Source organism: Carica papaya, chromosome 6 (genome assembly GCF_054855325.1).
Source record: "Carica papaya isolate Zhongbai chromosome 6, ASM5485532v1, whole genome shotgun sequence".
Lineage (NCBI taxonomy): Eukaryota > Viridiplantae > Streptophyta > Magnoliopsida > Brassicales > Caricaceae > Carica > Carica papaya.
Genome location: NC_142314.1, coordinates 29,816,956 through 29,833,508, shown reverse-complemented (window position 1 = coordinate 29,833,508; position 16,553 = coordinate 29,816,956). Strand labels below are relative to the sequence as shown.

At 33.5% G+C, this 16,553-nt stretch overlaps 1 protein-coding gene across 5 annotated transcripts; it reads left to right on the top strand.

Annotated features, from left to right (window-relative positions):
• The first annotated feature begins 264 nt into the window (after positions 1–264).
• LOC110811640 (Zincin-like metalloproteases family protein) lies at positions 265–16,338 on the top strand. Of its 5 annotated transcripts, none has more exons than XR_015821473.1 (22): positions 265–504; positions 679–800; positions 1,146–1,309; positions 1,759–1,849; positions 2,071–2,250; positions 3,158–3,238; positions 5,534–5,614; positions 8,525–8,617; positions 9,503–9,583; positions 9,660–9,822; positions 9,961–10,081; positions 10,165–10,237; positions 10,455–10,562; positions 10,698–10,795; positions 10,894–10,939; positions 11,202–11,298; positions 11,887–11,960; positions 12,040–12,144; positions 13,977–14,057; positions 14,207–14,335; positions 14,559–14,613; positions 15,783–16,338. XR_015821473.1 is itself a non-coding variant. In XM_088222528.1 (21 exons), the coding sequence occupies exons 1-20, from the start codon at positions 351–353 to the stop codon at positions 14,315–14,317; spliced, it is 2,124 nt and encodes a 707-aa protein (XP_088078654.1). In that variant the 5' UTR covers positions 265–350; the 3' UTR covers positions 14,318–14,335; positions 14,559–14,772. The 5 variants fall into 5 exon arrangements, 2 of the variants coding, with proteins under 2 accessions (XP_088078654.1, XP_088078653.1); XR_015821472.1 differs by having other exon boundaries at positions 14,207–14,369; XR_015821471.1 differs by lacking the exon at positions 15,783–16,338 and having other exon boundaries at positions 14,207–14,369; positions 14,559–14,772.
• The last annotated feature ends 215 nt before the right edge of the window (positions 16,339–16,553 follow it).

The window sequence follows — 16,553 nt, the reverse complement described above, 5'->3', positions numbered from 1 at the left end:
ATCAATCTTATAATGAAAATTTTGATTGTGTCCGATCATTTGTTAATAAAATAATATAATAATCATATGAAATATTATAAAATTATTGCAGTAAGTTGTAAGATTAATAATTACAGGGTATTTTTACAATAAATTTAATAAAGGAGAAAAAAGCATTTTTGTACTTTTATTTAAATTGAGAGGGTATTTTTGTGAATTAACTAATATTTGGTGCAACATCCGACGTATCGTATGGGCCCCCCCGCAAAGAAGGTCAAATTTCTTCTCTGTCCGCTTCTACCCCGAGAGTGTAGCGAGACGAAAATTTCCCTCCCAAGTGTTGTTTGGGGAGCGAGAAACGACCAGGAGAAATGACGGAAAATTCAGTAAAGAACGAGAAAGTGACCAAACAGAGAAGAGAACGCAACATCATAGCTTTAACGGGAGCTGCTGCTATGCTCGCGCTCGCCGTCAACCTCGCTATCACCGCCTTCAAATCCCATAGGAGAAACTTGAAGAAGAAAGGTTCTCTTCTTATTTATCTTTCCGGTTCAATAATTTTCATTCAATTTTCCTACGACTTAAAAGTTAATGTCTATTTGATTTATGTCAGCAGAGTCTTCTTCTTTATGTCAGTTTCTAGCTTGTCCTTGTTTCTTGTGTACTGTATCTGATAAACGGTTTTTGAGTTTAATTTAGATCTCAAGGGCTCTAATGTTCGCATTAATCTCTCGGCAACTGAGATTCTTAAGTTAGCTGACCGAATTATTTCAAAGTCTAAAGAGGTTCATGATGCTATAGCTTCGGTTCCACTTGACAAGGTACAGAGAAAGGGGAAAATTTCCGCATTTTTCTTTAATCTGGAATCCATCTCATTTTCCTGTATATTTCTTATCTGGATTATGTTCTGTTCGTTAATGAGTTGTCAGCAGTTTTCCAATGTGAGGTATATAATCAGATAATGTGTTTAATTCTTAATGCTAATAAGGATTTCACCCTCTTCCTATCTATATGTATAGAATTAATTTTTCCTCTAAAAATGTTTGTTCTCAATCTACACTGACTAAAGATTGTTAATTTCATGTTATCACTGATGATAAAAAAATAGAAATATTCTTTTAGTGAATATAATTCAGCACTTCATATCTGTTTACTGACATTTGCAGGTTTCATATGCAAATGTTGTTTTGCCTCTAGCAGAACTAGAAGCACATCAATTTCCCCTGATTCAATCTTGTGTGTTTCCAAGGTTGGTGTCTGCTTCAGATATTGTGCAAAAAGCAAGTGCTGAAGCTGAGCGGAGAATAGATGCTCATGCTTCGACATGCAGGTGGATGTATTCTCTATTTGTTTTGTTGTCTTGTGCTATTCTTGCTGCTCAACAAATCTTCTCCTCTAGTTTATGAGATCGAAGGGCTCTTCACGTTGGTGAAAGTGGTTGAAAACTTTGGATAAATAAATATTTACGAGCGGTTCAGACGATAATGGTCTGTACAACACTATGGTTGCATTTTTAGGATCATCAAATTGCAGATACATTTCTAAGATCATACATACGTAGAGTGAGACTTATCATTAGTTGGCTTGAGTCGAGTGCTCAATTATAAAATCTCATCTAAAAATGATTGATTCAATCTCATAACTTTAAGATTTTGAAACAATCTTTTGAGTGCATTAAATACATTTTCTGCTGAAGTGATGGAAAAAAATTATGTACTTCATTTTCTTTTCAAAATAGTATGCAATTGAAAAGTATGCTATTCTATGCGAGCTGATCAGTAACCGTGAAGACGTATACCGTGTCATCAAAGTATTTGCTGCAAGGGAAGAATGGATGAGTCCTGAATCCAAAAACTATATTCAGTGTCTGGTAAGGAAACATATTTATATACTTTTCCTAGATGTTTATTGCCTGTATTCTGTACCGGGGTTTATCATTGGCAGTGATCTTTGGAACTTATTATTACCTATGCATTTCTTCTGTCAAAATGTGAGAGCTATTTAGACATCATGTGTCTGCTATCTAATATCTTATGAATTTAAGGTACGTTAGTTCAATCTCTGTGCTAATTACTTTCTTACCAGTGACAGATCAGAGACTTCGAGCGAAATGGGCTAAATCTGACCATGACCAAGAGAAAGGAAGTGGAATGTCTGAGAAATCAAATTCATGAGCTAAGCTGTCGATACATCCGAAATTTAAATGATGATGATACTTTTCTCCTATTTAGTGAGGATGAGCTAGCTGGTTTACCACCGGACTTTCTTAAGGTTAATATTATTGTTCTCTTCTTACATTCCGTCAGTTTAAAGAGTTCATTTTGAGGAAGTGGAAGGAAGTAAAAGCATTTGTCAGCTTGCTTAATATTTTCGTATTTTGTTTATTCTCCAGTTACATATTTACTGAATTTTCGCTAATTTCAAACTTGGCGTGGAACTTTAGACTGTGAAATGGCACAAGAAGAGAAGGAAGAGAAAATAAGAGAAAGAAGAAAGCAAAACGAAAACAAACTGGAGATCTCAAATTTCTATTTTTTTTTAAAACTTCATTAATTTTACTCAAAATCATCAATAATAGACAACTTTCAATTGAAGGTGCTCTGTTAAACAGAAAATTAAAATGTCTGACGCTAGGAAATTTTTTATGATTCTGATTTTTGTGATCTCAGTTCTTTGAAGGCATGTGTGATGCCTATAAAAGAGTGCCTATACTGATTATCTTTCGTAAGTCTATTACAGCTAATCTTTAGAGTACTTGAGACTTGAAATCTCCAATTTGTTCTCCTTTGTTTCCTTCTCCTATTTCTGTGTGCTTTCTTCTTATCCCAGAGTAGAATAGGCTGGTTTCAATTCACTTGCCTTTATGGCAAGTTAGAGTTGATTGAAGTATCTCAGCAATAACTGTAACTGGAAGTGAGTATAGGAGCTTTGAAGATCATGAATGCTTTATGGCAATATTTTGCTGAGATTGTGAATTGTTTCTATATTTTGCAGAATAATTCTAATATGCTGCTATATGTTAGTGAAATTTCTCTTTATGAAAGTTTCCTTTTTCTTTCCTTTTCTTTGTCCATAAAAGTCAATTACTTGCTAACTGATGTCTGCATTCTCTGGACAATTCAACGAATATTTATTCTAGTACTTATATATTTATTGCTAATTTTGGACCCTTGCCCAGAGTTTCGACAAAGACAGAAGTGGAAAATTCAAAATCACGCTGAAAAGTAACAATGTTGCAGCAGTTATGGAGCTATGCAAGGTATGATCTTCTGAATGGTTTCTTGCAGCTCCTTCACTGTGAACCAATATGTATGGGCTTATTTATTGATTTGTTATTAGGTCTATTGCACTCACGGATTTTCATTGATTCTTGAATGATCTATATTTGTGTGGAAAACTATGTGAGGAATCAAAATTTCAAATTCCATGAAACAAGTAAACCCAAATAGAATGCTGAAAGCATTTGCCACCTTCTCAAAGCCTAACAATCGCTGATTCCAAACTTGATGCATATGTTGTTTTGATTTGTCTTAAATGACTGAGACAGCTAAGGTCAATTGTAGGGAATGAACAGATGAGGCATTACATTGACATAGGGTGGATGTGTTGACTAAGTTTAGGTTTGACATGCTTATTGCCACACAACATATTTAATTCTTGAGTGTCTTAGGTAATCATGAAACTAAGTATAAGGAGCCATGATAATTTCGGGTCTAGTAGCTGGTTAATGACTATGCTTGTAACCTTTCTAATTACTTCAATATTGGTTCCACAATGGAACTCTCTAGGTGGCTTTTTTGTATTATTGGATCAAGGTTATACTTACCATATCTGAATGGAAACTGGGAGGGAATTCCCAGAAAAGGAAATTGAGTGATGCGTTAGCTGCAGAAGATGCGAAGCTTAAGAGACTCAATTATCAACAAAAAGATGGCACCTCCCTAATATGTTCTTTCCTTTGTGTAAAATGACTCGGATAGCTAGAATCAATAGTAGGGTACGAGGTGATATTTACATGATGGTGGGTTCAGCTGGTTAAGTTTAGGTTTGACGTGCTTTGTCAAGGAAAATATTACTTATTTAGGAGTACTTTAGCTAATGAAGAAATTAATAATGCAAGGTCATTTGGTTCCCCCTCTAGGACCATTCTCGGTAATGCAAAGTTAGGGGTTGCAACTAGGTGGAGGCACATGGATTTCTTTGATGCTGATGGCAGGAATAGTATTAACTACCTCCCGACAGTGGCCAGAGATCTAATGTGGCTGGGTGATTGTTGCTGGTCTCTTAGAGTGAAATATTTGCTTTTTATTTTGTTTTATTATTATTATTTTTTTACTGATTAGGGTTTTGTTATCTGAATATTAGGAAATTTGAGAACAAAGAAAGAAAGTTTGGTATCAAAATGAAGAACTTTAGCTCTAGTACGAAATTGATATGACATAGCATATTAAGGTTTAGAATAATAGAATAAAAAAATTTATTTCTCACAGGAATGTTGAGTGCTCAATCAATGAGAATCAATAGATCTTGTTCATAAGCAGTCTTCACAATAAAGTTGAATCAGCCGTGTACTAATAAGGGTGTGAAAACAGTCTAATAGGAGTAGAATACTTACATAAAAAATAAATTGCTAAACCAAATAATTAGCCTGTTGTAGTAGTTCCAAAATGAGTTAATTACCTCTAAAATAACTGGGAGGGTAATAAATCCCGTAATATTGAGATATGATCATTCTCAGCTACTCCTTTTCCACTTCAGAAGCTAGTCTTATTCCTATATCTAGTTTTTGGTCATCTACGAAGAGAGAAAAAAGCGGTCTCTGAGGACATTTGCTTTCCCTATGGTAGATAGAGACGCTTGGTTCCACCCCTTGGATGTTCTGTTACCAGGACTACAATAGGGAGGATCTGGGGAATCTTTTAAGTATTGTGTCTTCTAAACATTTATAGTTTATGTGGGTGGCATTCCCCTAATACTTATTTATGTTATTGTATATTCTATTTTCTCTTTGATAAATGAAGATGGATTGTGGAGAAAAGTTTACAAAACTGCACACACAGAAAAATTACTGTTAGACTTATCAGACATCCAGTCTGTAGTATAGATATGAAGATGTAAGATGAAGTGGATGGGATTTGCCAATGTGTATGTTCATTAATTGATAGTTTCATTTGCCTACTCATATTAATTCATCTATTGGTCAATTTGCTTCCCATAAAGGGTGTACACTGAAGGAATGTGTGGTGTTCAAGGTTTGAACTTCCGTCAAATATGTATCTAGTGCTCAGAAGTCAAATTGCATAATTATAATAGCCATTCCTAGAAAAACTTTATTAATCTATTGGACAATTTGCTTCCAGGAAAAGTGTGTGTATTTGGAAGAATGTGTGGGTGTTTAAAATATGACCTTCGATCAAATATGTATCAAGTGCTCAAGAGTCAATTTTGTATAATTATAATAGCATTCCTAGAAAACTTTGATTCATTTTGCTTACCGCAATCTGTGGAAAGTTTATTCATGTAGTTTGCACTTTTTTGTTTTGAGCCTTTATAGATAGGGACAACAAGGAGGTTAGTAGCTGTGGCATATGGGAAGAAGTGTGGAGAAGTTAATCTTTCAGCCCTGGAAAGTTTGGTATTTCATTTTCTCCCTTAAATATCTATTACACAATAAGAAGTCAACTGATATGGTACATTCCCTAAACTTGATTATATTAGTAGTGAATGAATTGACATGTAACATCCCATACATCAGTAGAGTATTGGAGAAAATTATCTAATCATTCAATTCACATTTTTCGTTTACATCCTGCTTCATGAGATACTTACCCCTCATATGTGTAGAATTCATAACATGTGTTAACAAAACGGCAATCTGAAGCAAACGTTATACAAATCCATTCTACTTCTGCTTTACAAATAATAATTCTGTTAATCTGTAAACAAGCTAAATTATTCGTCAACAATCACTGCTAAGTCTGCACACATTCTGAGTCATGGTCGGGTTCTGGAAGCTCTTGGTTTTGTTCCTGTTTAACTGCCTCTGTAATATAATAAAAGGATGAACTACAGAGCTCAGTAAGAGCGATTTAGAACTAAAAGCCAACGTACTGAAATAAGAGTAAGTAAATTTCTATTTTCCTCAAAACCCCTCTGCATCCATAATCCCCATGCCCCCTTCTATTCTCACTCATTTTCAGCCCTGTCCTTTTATCCATTTCCTGCTAACATCCACCCAGAACCCCTCACAGCACCTCTCTTTATTTTCCTAATGTAATCTACCCAGAAAATCATAACAGCATCTTCTGTATTCCACCCCCAGTTTTTCCCAGAATCCACAACAACTTTCACTTTATTCTACCCACATTTTTGTCCCAAACATTCTTACAACACTCAAGCTATTATCATGGCCAATTTCTTCCCATTTCGCCCTTGATTTCCTCATTCCCATAGCTGATATACCTCTCCAGAGTTCCCCATCCCAACCAGTTCCTCCTCTCTTACCTGCAGATGTTTTCAGTTATTTACCTAATATTTATTTTCCCAAGTTATTCACCTCTCCAGCCTGTTCAGAGTAGCAGTAAAATATCCTGGTCTCTCTGGTTAAAATTCATCATCACAGCCCCCAGTTAGTGTTGGATTGTTTATTTCACTGTCACTCTCTTTTACTCTTTTTTTTTTAATCCTACAACCACTCCAACACTCAGTAAGGTACAGGTTCACTCAAATTCCTCTATCTCCAGTCATACAATTGTTTACTCTCTTGTCTCCCAGATCTGTAAATTTGATTTAATGGCTAATGTGAATTAATTTTATTTCTCTAGACTCTGATTCATTCAATCCGACACCTCCTTCGCACTCAAACACCATCCAATATCCTCGCTACTTCTACTTTTCCGATTTAACTCTCTGTTATTCCCCAATACCCAACTGTGAGCAATTATCTAGCCTCATCTGTTTTCAATTCTCTGCCGCTACTGCTCATTCAGATTATTTTTCAATTTTTTCTCCTCTGTTACTTATCTCTCTCACTCCAACAATTCATACACTCTACTTTTCAGAAGTCCTCATATCCATGTATCCTATTTATCCCACAGAACCCCATCACATTCCAAACCTTACCATGCAACGCTTTCTGTCTTCATAAATCCATGATACATAGCCCATGTTCAACCAGTTCTTGTCCATACCAGCAACATCATATAGCCACAACATACACGCAAGAAGAGAAAAGAGAAACAGACACTACACATCATATTACATGCAGTTATACGCACACACGCCACAAACCAGTCATCCCAGTACACGCAGTGAAATCTGCTGCACCATCAACCCATGGTATACCATAACTCAATTACAAGGCCTCATAACCGGCCACTCACACGCATTTTTGCTTAACACATGCAACACCCTGGTTATATTATGGCTAATATGCATAATTCCTCTTTAATAGTTATAATCTTCCTTTAAATCTCCTTCAAATCTAAAATTACCGTCAAACTTCCTACTGTTTGATTTACATCTCCCCATGGTATTCCCGATCTTGTTATATTAGCTTAAGTAAGCTCCTAGTCTCCTCTACCTGAACTTTTCCTCCCAGCTAGATCTCCAACAGCTCCATTCGGTTCATACCGATCACTCCCTTATCACCTCCTATCTCCACTGTATCTGTCCCTCACTCATCCTCTACGCTAAACCGCTTCAATATGTATGTCACCTTGTATCTTCACTCTATCTATTTTATTTATACGCAAAATGCAACATAAACTTACAATCATTTCCACTATTAACGACATAGACATTTATTCATAGCCATTTCAAAATCCAGGTTTTCAAGAACAAATCGTCTTACCTCTTTGTTCTTGAGAGACGGTGATGATGTGGTTGGCGAAATCCCTTACTGTTGTCCTTTGATCGGCCCTGGAATTGGACGATCCTCTCTTTTTTCACTGATTCCTCACCAGTAGCTCGAGTCCTTCCTCTCCTCTTTACTGTAGCTCGGCTTCTGCTCTTCTTAAAGCCGTTGGTGAAATGATCCTGTCCGTTGCCCTGTTTTGGCAAATCTGAACCGTCTGCGTTGAACTACTAAATCAACACCGTGCGATTTGCTTCGTCGGTATCATGTGGCATCTTCCAAGCTGTCCTTCCTTCTACCACTACCTTCTGACTTATTTTGAATTCTTGTCCTAAGCTGATTGGTTTGTTAGAATTTGGTTGCTGATTCACCCATATTTGTAAAATTTATATTTTTCCCTTTCTGTTCATGCTTTTTTCTAAGCCCCTCCCTTTTATGGTTTGCTGGCCAGGTTTTCTAATTCCTTCTAAAAGGTCTCCTTGCTTCTTATCCTATTAAAAACCAGAATTCACTAAGACATTCGATTATATTGAAATGAGATTTTCTTCTCCATTTGATACATTCTTTCTTTTCGCTTGAACTAAAAAAGGAAAGAAAAGAACTCAATATATATATATATATATATTTATATTATTTTTTTTTCCAGGTTGTTACATGACATCATGAACTTTCTCTAATTTTGCTTTATAGGTTCAACAGCGCCATAAATTAGCTCGTTTGCTTGGGTACCCGAATTATGCAGAGTATGCTGTTGACAATAGGATGGCAAAGACTTCCTCAAAGGTTTGTTAAGTGATGCATAATGAGAAAGTTTTAATTTTGGAATAATATTAGTGTTGAAGTTTTTTTTTTCCTTTTTATTTGATTATTGTTATTATTTTTAAGTATCTGTAACTTACTTAGTCTATTTAACTAATTTTTAAGTTACATTAGAAACTTACCAGGTTAAGTTATAGAAACTTTTGTTTTCCTCTTGATGTAGAATGGATAAGGTTTTAAGTTGTGAATATGCTATTTAGTCCGGTGGAGAGTGAAGAGATTAGCCTACATTTGGAGAGAGAGTTCACATATAGGTGAGACGGGAAGACTTAATTTAGTAATAATATCTGTGAAGTGTGTGGGAGTGAATTCCTGTAAATTTTACTGGAAGTATGATAAGCTTGAATTGAGACATCAGAAAACTTAAGGTCCTCAAAAATGAAGTTGAAAATATAGGTCTTATTTGGAAGCATTGCCAAATATATGAATGATGTTGAATACTGGCAAACAATTGTATATTTGCTTCTATATTAGAAAGTACCAAATTTGTGGATACAATTAGAGTTGTATGTTTTTTGTTTGACCATTTGGATCCACAAATGTATATATGTTTGTACCTGCCTAAGCGATAAGTGTGAAATAGATTGCCCTTCCACCTAAAAGCTTTTCGTTGTTTACTGATGCAAGAAATTTCCTCATATTCATGTAAAGGGTGGCTTAGGTTTTGGTGATAAATGTAGATGGACTTTCTTGCTCTTGTCAATATAAGCTAAAATGGGCTAAACAATAAGGAGATTACAACTGTTCAGTGAATTGCCTTGTTGGACTAAGAATAGTACATAGATGGAAATCTAACAAAATATTCTTGAATATCATTCTACATGTCTTGATTTATCTGTTGGCATCCAGGTATTCGAGTTTTTAGAGGACATCTCTGCCAGCTTAGATGACTTGGCCATGAGAGAAATTGCAATGTTGAGGGACTTGAAGGTTTGAATATAACTATCCATGTTTCTATGCTGGGCTTGGTTCATGTGTTACTGATATAGCTTTAATGGGCCATCAGCGAAAAGAGGAAGGGGATGTACCATTCGGGATTCAGGATCTTTTGTACTATATAAAGAAGGTTGAAGAGCAGCAATTTGATTTGGATTTTGGAGCAATTAAGCAGTATTTTCCTGTCAGTTTGGTTCTATCGGGGATCTTCAAAATATCTCAAGATCTTTTTGGTAAACTATTTATTCAACAATATCTATTATTGAAATACTAATCGTTCTTAATATTTTCTTAATACTTTTAACAGCATACATACGATTTTCATCTTCTACACAATTGGTTTTACATAGGATTATTGTTGCTTTATGCAGGTTTTAGACTTGAGGAAATTTCAGATGCTGAGGTCTGGCATTCTGACGTTCAAGTTTTTTCAGTGTTTGACCTAGTTTCTGGTGAACTTTTGGGTTATTTTTACCTTGATATATACACGAGGTTTGCTTGTTATATTTTCTGTGCCCTTCTTTTGTCGTTTGCTTGTATGAGTTAGAAAGAAATAACATTTTGCTGGATGACAGGGAAGGGAAGTATGGTCATACCTGTGTTGTTGCATTACAGAATGGGACATTATCATTCAATGGCGCCCGTCAGGTGAGAATTAAAAGTTATCATTTTGCAGTACTAGGAAAATATGACTTGTATGTTTTTCTATTATATTTATGTTGGCTGTTTTTGGGTTCTATTTATATATAAACTTTTTCCTAAATCTTGATTTGGATTTCTGGCTTTCTCATGTAGACATATAAATTTGCTATCCTAAAAGCCACAAGCTTATGTTTAATTATTATCTGTGGTTTTCTCTAACTAGATCCCAGTGGCATTGCTGATATCTCATATTGAAAAGAATGTTGGTGGGGATTCTGGGTTACTGAGATTCTCTGAAGTTGTCAATCTTTTTCACGAGTTTGGCCATGTGGTATGTTGAGTTAATTATTTTGACAAAAGAGGATGCGGTTAATTGATGTGCTGAATTTTCTATATCTATATGGAATGCTCTTATCTGTGATGAAATTTCTCGTGGCATTCCTCTCAAATAATAATGAGCATGTAGGTCCAACATATTTCCAATCGTGCATCATTTGCAAGATTTTCTGGGCTGCGTGTTGATCCTGATTTCGTGGAGATCCCTGCTCAACTGCTAGAGAATTGGTAAGTATTCTAAAAATATGCCTAGTAAAAGATAACCTTGTCCTTAATCAGGTGAAGCAAATTACTACTTACTTGGAAATGCTTTTGCAAAATTCTAGGTGTTATGAGAGCTTTTCGCTGAAGTTAATATCTGGTTTCCATCAGGTGACAATTGATTGTGCTGTCTTTTTCTAGAAACATTTTAAGTCTGAACTTTTAATTCCTCTCTCTGTGTAGGTTAGCAGTATGTTATGTATGTTGCTTTTAACAAATTCGACTTGTTTTATTCTTTTCTTATTTTTCAATGTGGAAAAGGAATTATTGTAAGCATTATCTTCAATGTCATATCATTTATTCTTGTCCCTCAGATGTTTGTTTAGAATACATTAGTTCTGAAGATTTTGTCGATGATATTTATGACTTGTAGGATATTACGAAGCCTATTAAAGATGAAGTGTGCAAATCACTCAAAAGATGGCGCCATTCTTTCTCTGGACTTAAGTTGAAACAAGAAGTCCTTTACTGTGAGTTCACGTATTAAAATTTCCATGGAAACTGTGAGACACTGTTTTTGATGAATACTCGGTTGTTATCATCACATTGTTGTTTAGCATAAACATACTATGTGTCTTGTTCTTCTGAATTTGATTTGAAGATTTACATGCCACTTTTTACAGGTTCTGTGGTGCTCTAAATCATTTAGGTTATGCCTTGTCATTTGGAAGTATGATTTAGTGCTTGGTTAGGATTTAGGACTTGCGATTTCTTGGATGCCATATTCCTGAGTCAGATGCCTCTTTGATTATGTTGGTGCATGTAACAGAAGTATGTTCCTGCAAAGTATTAACAACTCCTCTTGGATGTGCATATGTAATTCTACATAGTTGGAATTTGGGTATCTTGGCTTATTATATCACCATAAAATGGTACAAAAACTTGTTTGCAATACGCATCTTGCTGCATACTAAGGATTTTTCGGCAAAGAACATTTGTGTTATATATCTACTTCCATGGCTATGTGTGCATCCTACATATTTACAAATGCTGTTGGAAAGTCTTGCAGTAGGTAGATTCCCTATCTTAAGTTTGGCTTTAAATGTGTCTGTTACCAGGTCTTTTTGATCAAATCATACACTCTACTGAAAATATTGACTTTGTTGAGTTATTCAAGCATCTCCATCCAAAGGTATAATACTTCCCTATGATTATTATGTTATGATAGTTGGTTTTATTTGTCCAGCTATTTCACTTGGATGTCTCCACAGGTGATGTTAGGTCTTCCAGCGTTAGAGGGAACCAATCCTGCTTCATGTTTCCAGCGTACTGCAATTGGCTTTGAAGCAGCTTGTTACAGCCGTATTTGGAGTGAGGTACGATTTGTGTTGTAGTATCTCAGGGTCTGTTTAGCTGTGAATTATTTTTCTTTTCCTATTCTTGTTGTCTAAAACATATTTTTATCTTGTGCTTTTTTAAAAAGAATATTTTTCAGAGTTAAAAAAAAAAAACTGAAAATGCATTTACAAAGCATATGATTGAGCATGAATGATATTTATCTCAGTTAAGTTACTAATAAGAAAAACTATCTTTTACTTTTAATGAAAAACACAGAAAAGAACTTATTTCCATTTTCTATATATTTGTTGAAGAACAGAGCTCTTTGTCATACATGAAAAAATTCAGTTATTATTTTCTTGTTATATATGTTTGACATGAACATGTCTAGTTGAAACTAAAACACCTTTTGAAAATCAAATTAAGAACGTGACATGAATTTAAAAATAATAAGGCCATGATTAGTTGTAGAAAAGTATTTTGAGTTTTCTTTTTTTATTTTTTTTTTCAATTTAGATTTGTTTACATTCATAAAAATAAATAATTGCTGAAAATAAAAACAATGTTTGGAAAATGATAGCGAAAATATGAAATGAGTTTGAAATATTTTTTTTAATTATTTTAAACTCATACCATTTTTCACTATTATTTTTCATGTGTTATTATCATTTTCGATAGTTACATGTTTTGATATGTGTGTGCATATAAATTTAGAAATAAGAAATTAAAACAGGTTTATACAACTGAATATGACCAACAAAAGCTGTTTTTATATTTAGTGCAATGCAAGCGCATACTACTGTACTTGTTTTTATATAAACAAATTTATTTAGAAAATTAAAGATTAAAATATTCATGGAAGCTCAATTTAGTACATGAAAATATTTCTTAATTTTTATTTTCTATGCACAAATGTGTTTATAAATAAAAATGTGGTGGGTGAAAAGAAAAATAATAAGTAGATAATAAAATAAAAATATGTGATAAGTTTGAAAACAATAGAGGTCTTTTAGTGTCCTCTGGAAACTATTTAATTATGCTCCAGGTGCCGTAAATACATAAATACATTTATGCAGTTCTTTTTCTATTAAAAAACTTTTAACAATTTAATGGATAAACATGTGAATAGCCAATAAAACCTACAAAATTGAGGCACCTTTTTTGGTATATAAAAATGTTAGTTTTTATTTCTTAAATTCATATATACAAAAATATATATATATATGTATGTTTGTTGCGACATGTATGTGTACTACCCCATGTAGAGAAACTATTGGTACATAACATATTTTCATTTAGTTTTTATTTCTTAAAATCAACTTTTAATTTTTCTAGAGAAGTTTATCTACATTGAGTATTACAACATACATTTAGCAATATATATATATATATTTATGAATTTAAGAAATAAAAACCAAAGAACATTTTTATATACCAAAAGTTGCCTCAAATCTTCTAGTTTTATTTGGTTATTCACAGGCTTATGCATTAAAATGTTAATATGTTGCTTGGTTTTGCTCTCATTTTGTAAACATTGTTTTTCATTTTCAACTACACATGTTGTATGTTGAAATATATACGAACATAGAAAATGAAAATTTTAAAGCATTTTCTATCTATCAAATGGAACTTGAGTTGTCTAGTCTCATGCTGATTTTTAGCGGTTTTCATTCTTTCGAAAAAATTTCTGGAACACACACCACAACTAAATGCATCCTTTTTGCATTATACTTTCATCATATGCAGCATCTTTTATCCTCTCCGGTCATTATTTGATCATGCTATCACTCTTCAATGTGGATTATTAAATTTGGTACCAACGTGGGGCTAAAAGAATCACATCACTGATGTTTCAAAATACTATTTATAGGTTTTTGCAGCTGATATTTTTGCTTCAAGATTTTGCGACGGCATTTTGAATCAGTATGTTGGCATGCAGTTCAGGAGTAAGGTAATATACGCCAGCAAAATTACCTAACAGTTCAAATTTATTCTTCCTTCATTTGCATTTGTGTTCAATCGACTTGGATGCTCTCAATATCAATTTTTGTTTTTCTTTCTAAATTTCGACCTGGGTTTGTGGTAAAAATCTATTTGCAGGTCTTGGCTCCAGGAGGAGCCAAAGAACCCGTTGAACTTCTTGCCGATTTTCTAGGAAGAGAACCATCAATTCAAGCTTTCATTGATGGCAAAACTGAGTACAGTTTGTGATGCATAGAGGGGACTTGGGTAATATCTTTTGTAAAAGAAACAATTAATTATGGTAATTTAGATTTCTAATTCCACAACTTATTTCTTATAATTAATTAATTAGTCAGTTTAGATAAAATTTATCAGTGAAAATAAACATGTATATCATAATTTGAAACCTTATCTTTTCTTTTGGTGCTCTCATCGTATATATCTGGCAGTGTGAAATGATTGGTGACTGGGTATGGTGTATGTTTTGTAGGATTGATCTTCAGCGTCTTCTCTTCTGGTTGCAGGGGGGAGTTAATTTTTCTGAGGTACATGTTTTGAGATCTCATGAGTATATTAAATGCATTAAAAGGATTTTTTCTGTAATACTATAAAACCAACCAGGAGTACTTCAATTTTTTTAAGAATGATTATATTATTTTTAAAATTACAAAAGTTGATTTATAAAGATGAATTAATGGCCAAAATATCTTTTGTTTCTCTCTACAATTTTTTAATTTGATTTGGTCATTGTTTTAATTTTATGTTAATTTTTTTTAAATAAAAAAGTAAATTGTTTATATACAAAAAATTTATAATAAAATTAGTGTTTTAAGAATATTTTTAAAATTTACATCACAATAATATCGTGACTTAATAAAATAGACTCAAAATAATTCAATTATCTATTTTTTAGATTAAAAAAATTATTTTTATCACAATAAAAAACTCTACTATTTTTATTTTTATTTTTTTCCATATAACTCAAAATACAGGATCACATTAGCTAAGTTATTTTTAACATTTAAACCATCCCAAGCCAAAATCTCTCTTCCCACCGACCCAACAATGACCCAATTAATGCCCAAAATACCATACTCAAAAGTCCACAAAGGGGGGGGGGGGGGGGGGCAGTAGGACAACATAATACGAGGTGATTGCATGTTTCCTCCGCCTTCAAACAGCAGTAGCAAGCATTCACAAGGAAGCACCCCTTACTTTTCAGTTTATCTATAGTTAATATCTTTTCCAAGCAAGCCTCCCAAAGCAAAAAAAAACAACACGAGGGGGAGCCTTAGTTTTCGAGATTTGTTTGGTTGGGAAAGAGTGTCTAACAACATCATTCTTCATGCACAAAAAATTGTATAATTACATGTCAAGTTAGTTCTTATATTTTAAAAAAATATTTTAGAAAATTCATTTTTATCATTAAACCTTAACATTATTAACATTTTATGCAACGTGAAACTGATTTTGAGGTATGAAATCTTTTAGTTGGTTACATATTTACATTAGATGTTAAATTTAGATTAGTTTGAATCAATTCAAAGATCATTAAAAATTAAATTAGTTTATATTAAAATAATTAAAAAAACCAATCCCAGCCCATTTTTCTCTCTCTCTCTCTCTCTCTCTCTCTCTCTCTCACTCACTATTTTCTCTTTCTAATCTTCCCTTCTTCCTCCCCTCCCTCAATCTGTGCACAACAAAACAAAAGAATGACGACTATTTGAAAGGAACAATGAAGATTTACTAGCGCCAATAGCATCTTCGACTATATCTTCCACTTTGTAACAAGGAGGCCAAGATCGACAGACATATCAGCACTCAAAAGAGAAGCAACGGAAGATTTTAGTTACTAAACTCTCGCACAAACATATTCAAGTAACAAGAAAGAGGAACGAGGGGTTGCTAAAGACTCCAAAAGAATTTGATAAAATAAGTATATGGTGAACGTCTCTAAATCTTTGTCTCTTCCAACTCGCAATTGATCCAAGTATGATGATAATTTACTCCTTCAGGATGCCCTCGGGGGCTTGTCATCCTTGTTGCTACTAGCTACTAGCTTCCTATCTTTTGTTGCTTCTTGAAGTCAATGATATATGGATGAATGTGTCCTTGATAGAGAATAGAAGATAGAGAGATTGGGGATTTTGGAATTAAGAGTTTTATTAAGTTTTTTTTTATGTGAATCAGTTCAAATTATTTTTTTATATAAAATGACACCTGATATTTAATGTAAATAAGTATTTATCTCTTTGATAAGAGATAAATAGGTGGTATTAGATTGTGTAGAACTGTTAGTTATATGTTCATAACGCGAAACAAAAGATAAAAAACAATCCAACATAATCTATTTGTACTTCAAAAATTATATTATAGTTTAAAGATCAAATCTAAAATGTTGTCAATGGGTTCTCAAATTAAAATTATTAGAAAATACAAACAGTCTATGTGTATTCACATCCAAATTAATTTTTGCTAATTA

Excerpts from the sequence above, each read along its gene's own strand:
- LOC110811640 (XM_088222528.1), top strand. The coding sequence starts at position 351 with ATGACGGAAAATTCAGTAAAGAACGAGAAAGTGACCAAACAGAGAAGA. Across the intron at positions 9,823-9,960 it reads AATATCTCAAGATCTTTTTG|GTTTTAGACTTGAGGAAATT; the intron begins GTAAACTATTTA and ends TGCTTTATGCAG. Across the intron at positions 12,145-13,976 it reads ACAGCCGTATTTGGAGTGAG|GTTTTTGCAGCTGATATTTT; the intron begins GTACGATTTGTG and ends TACTATTTATAG.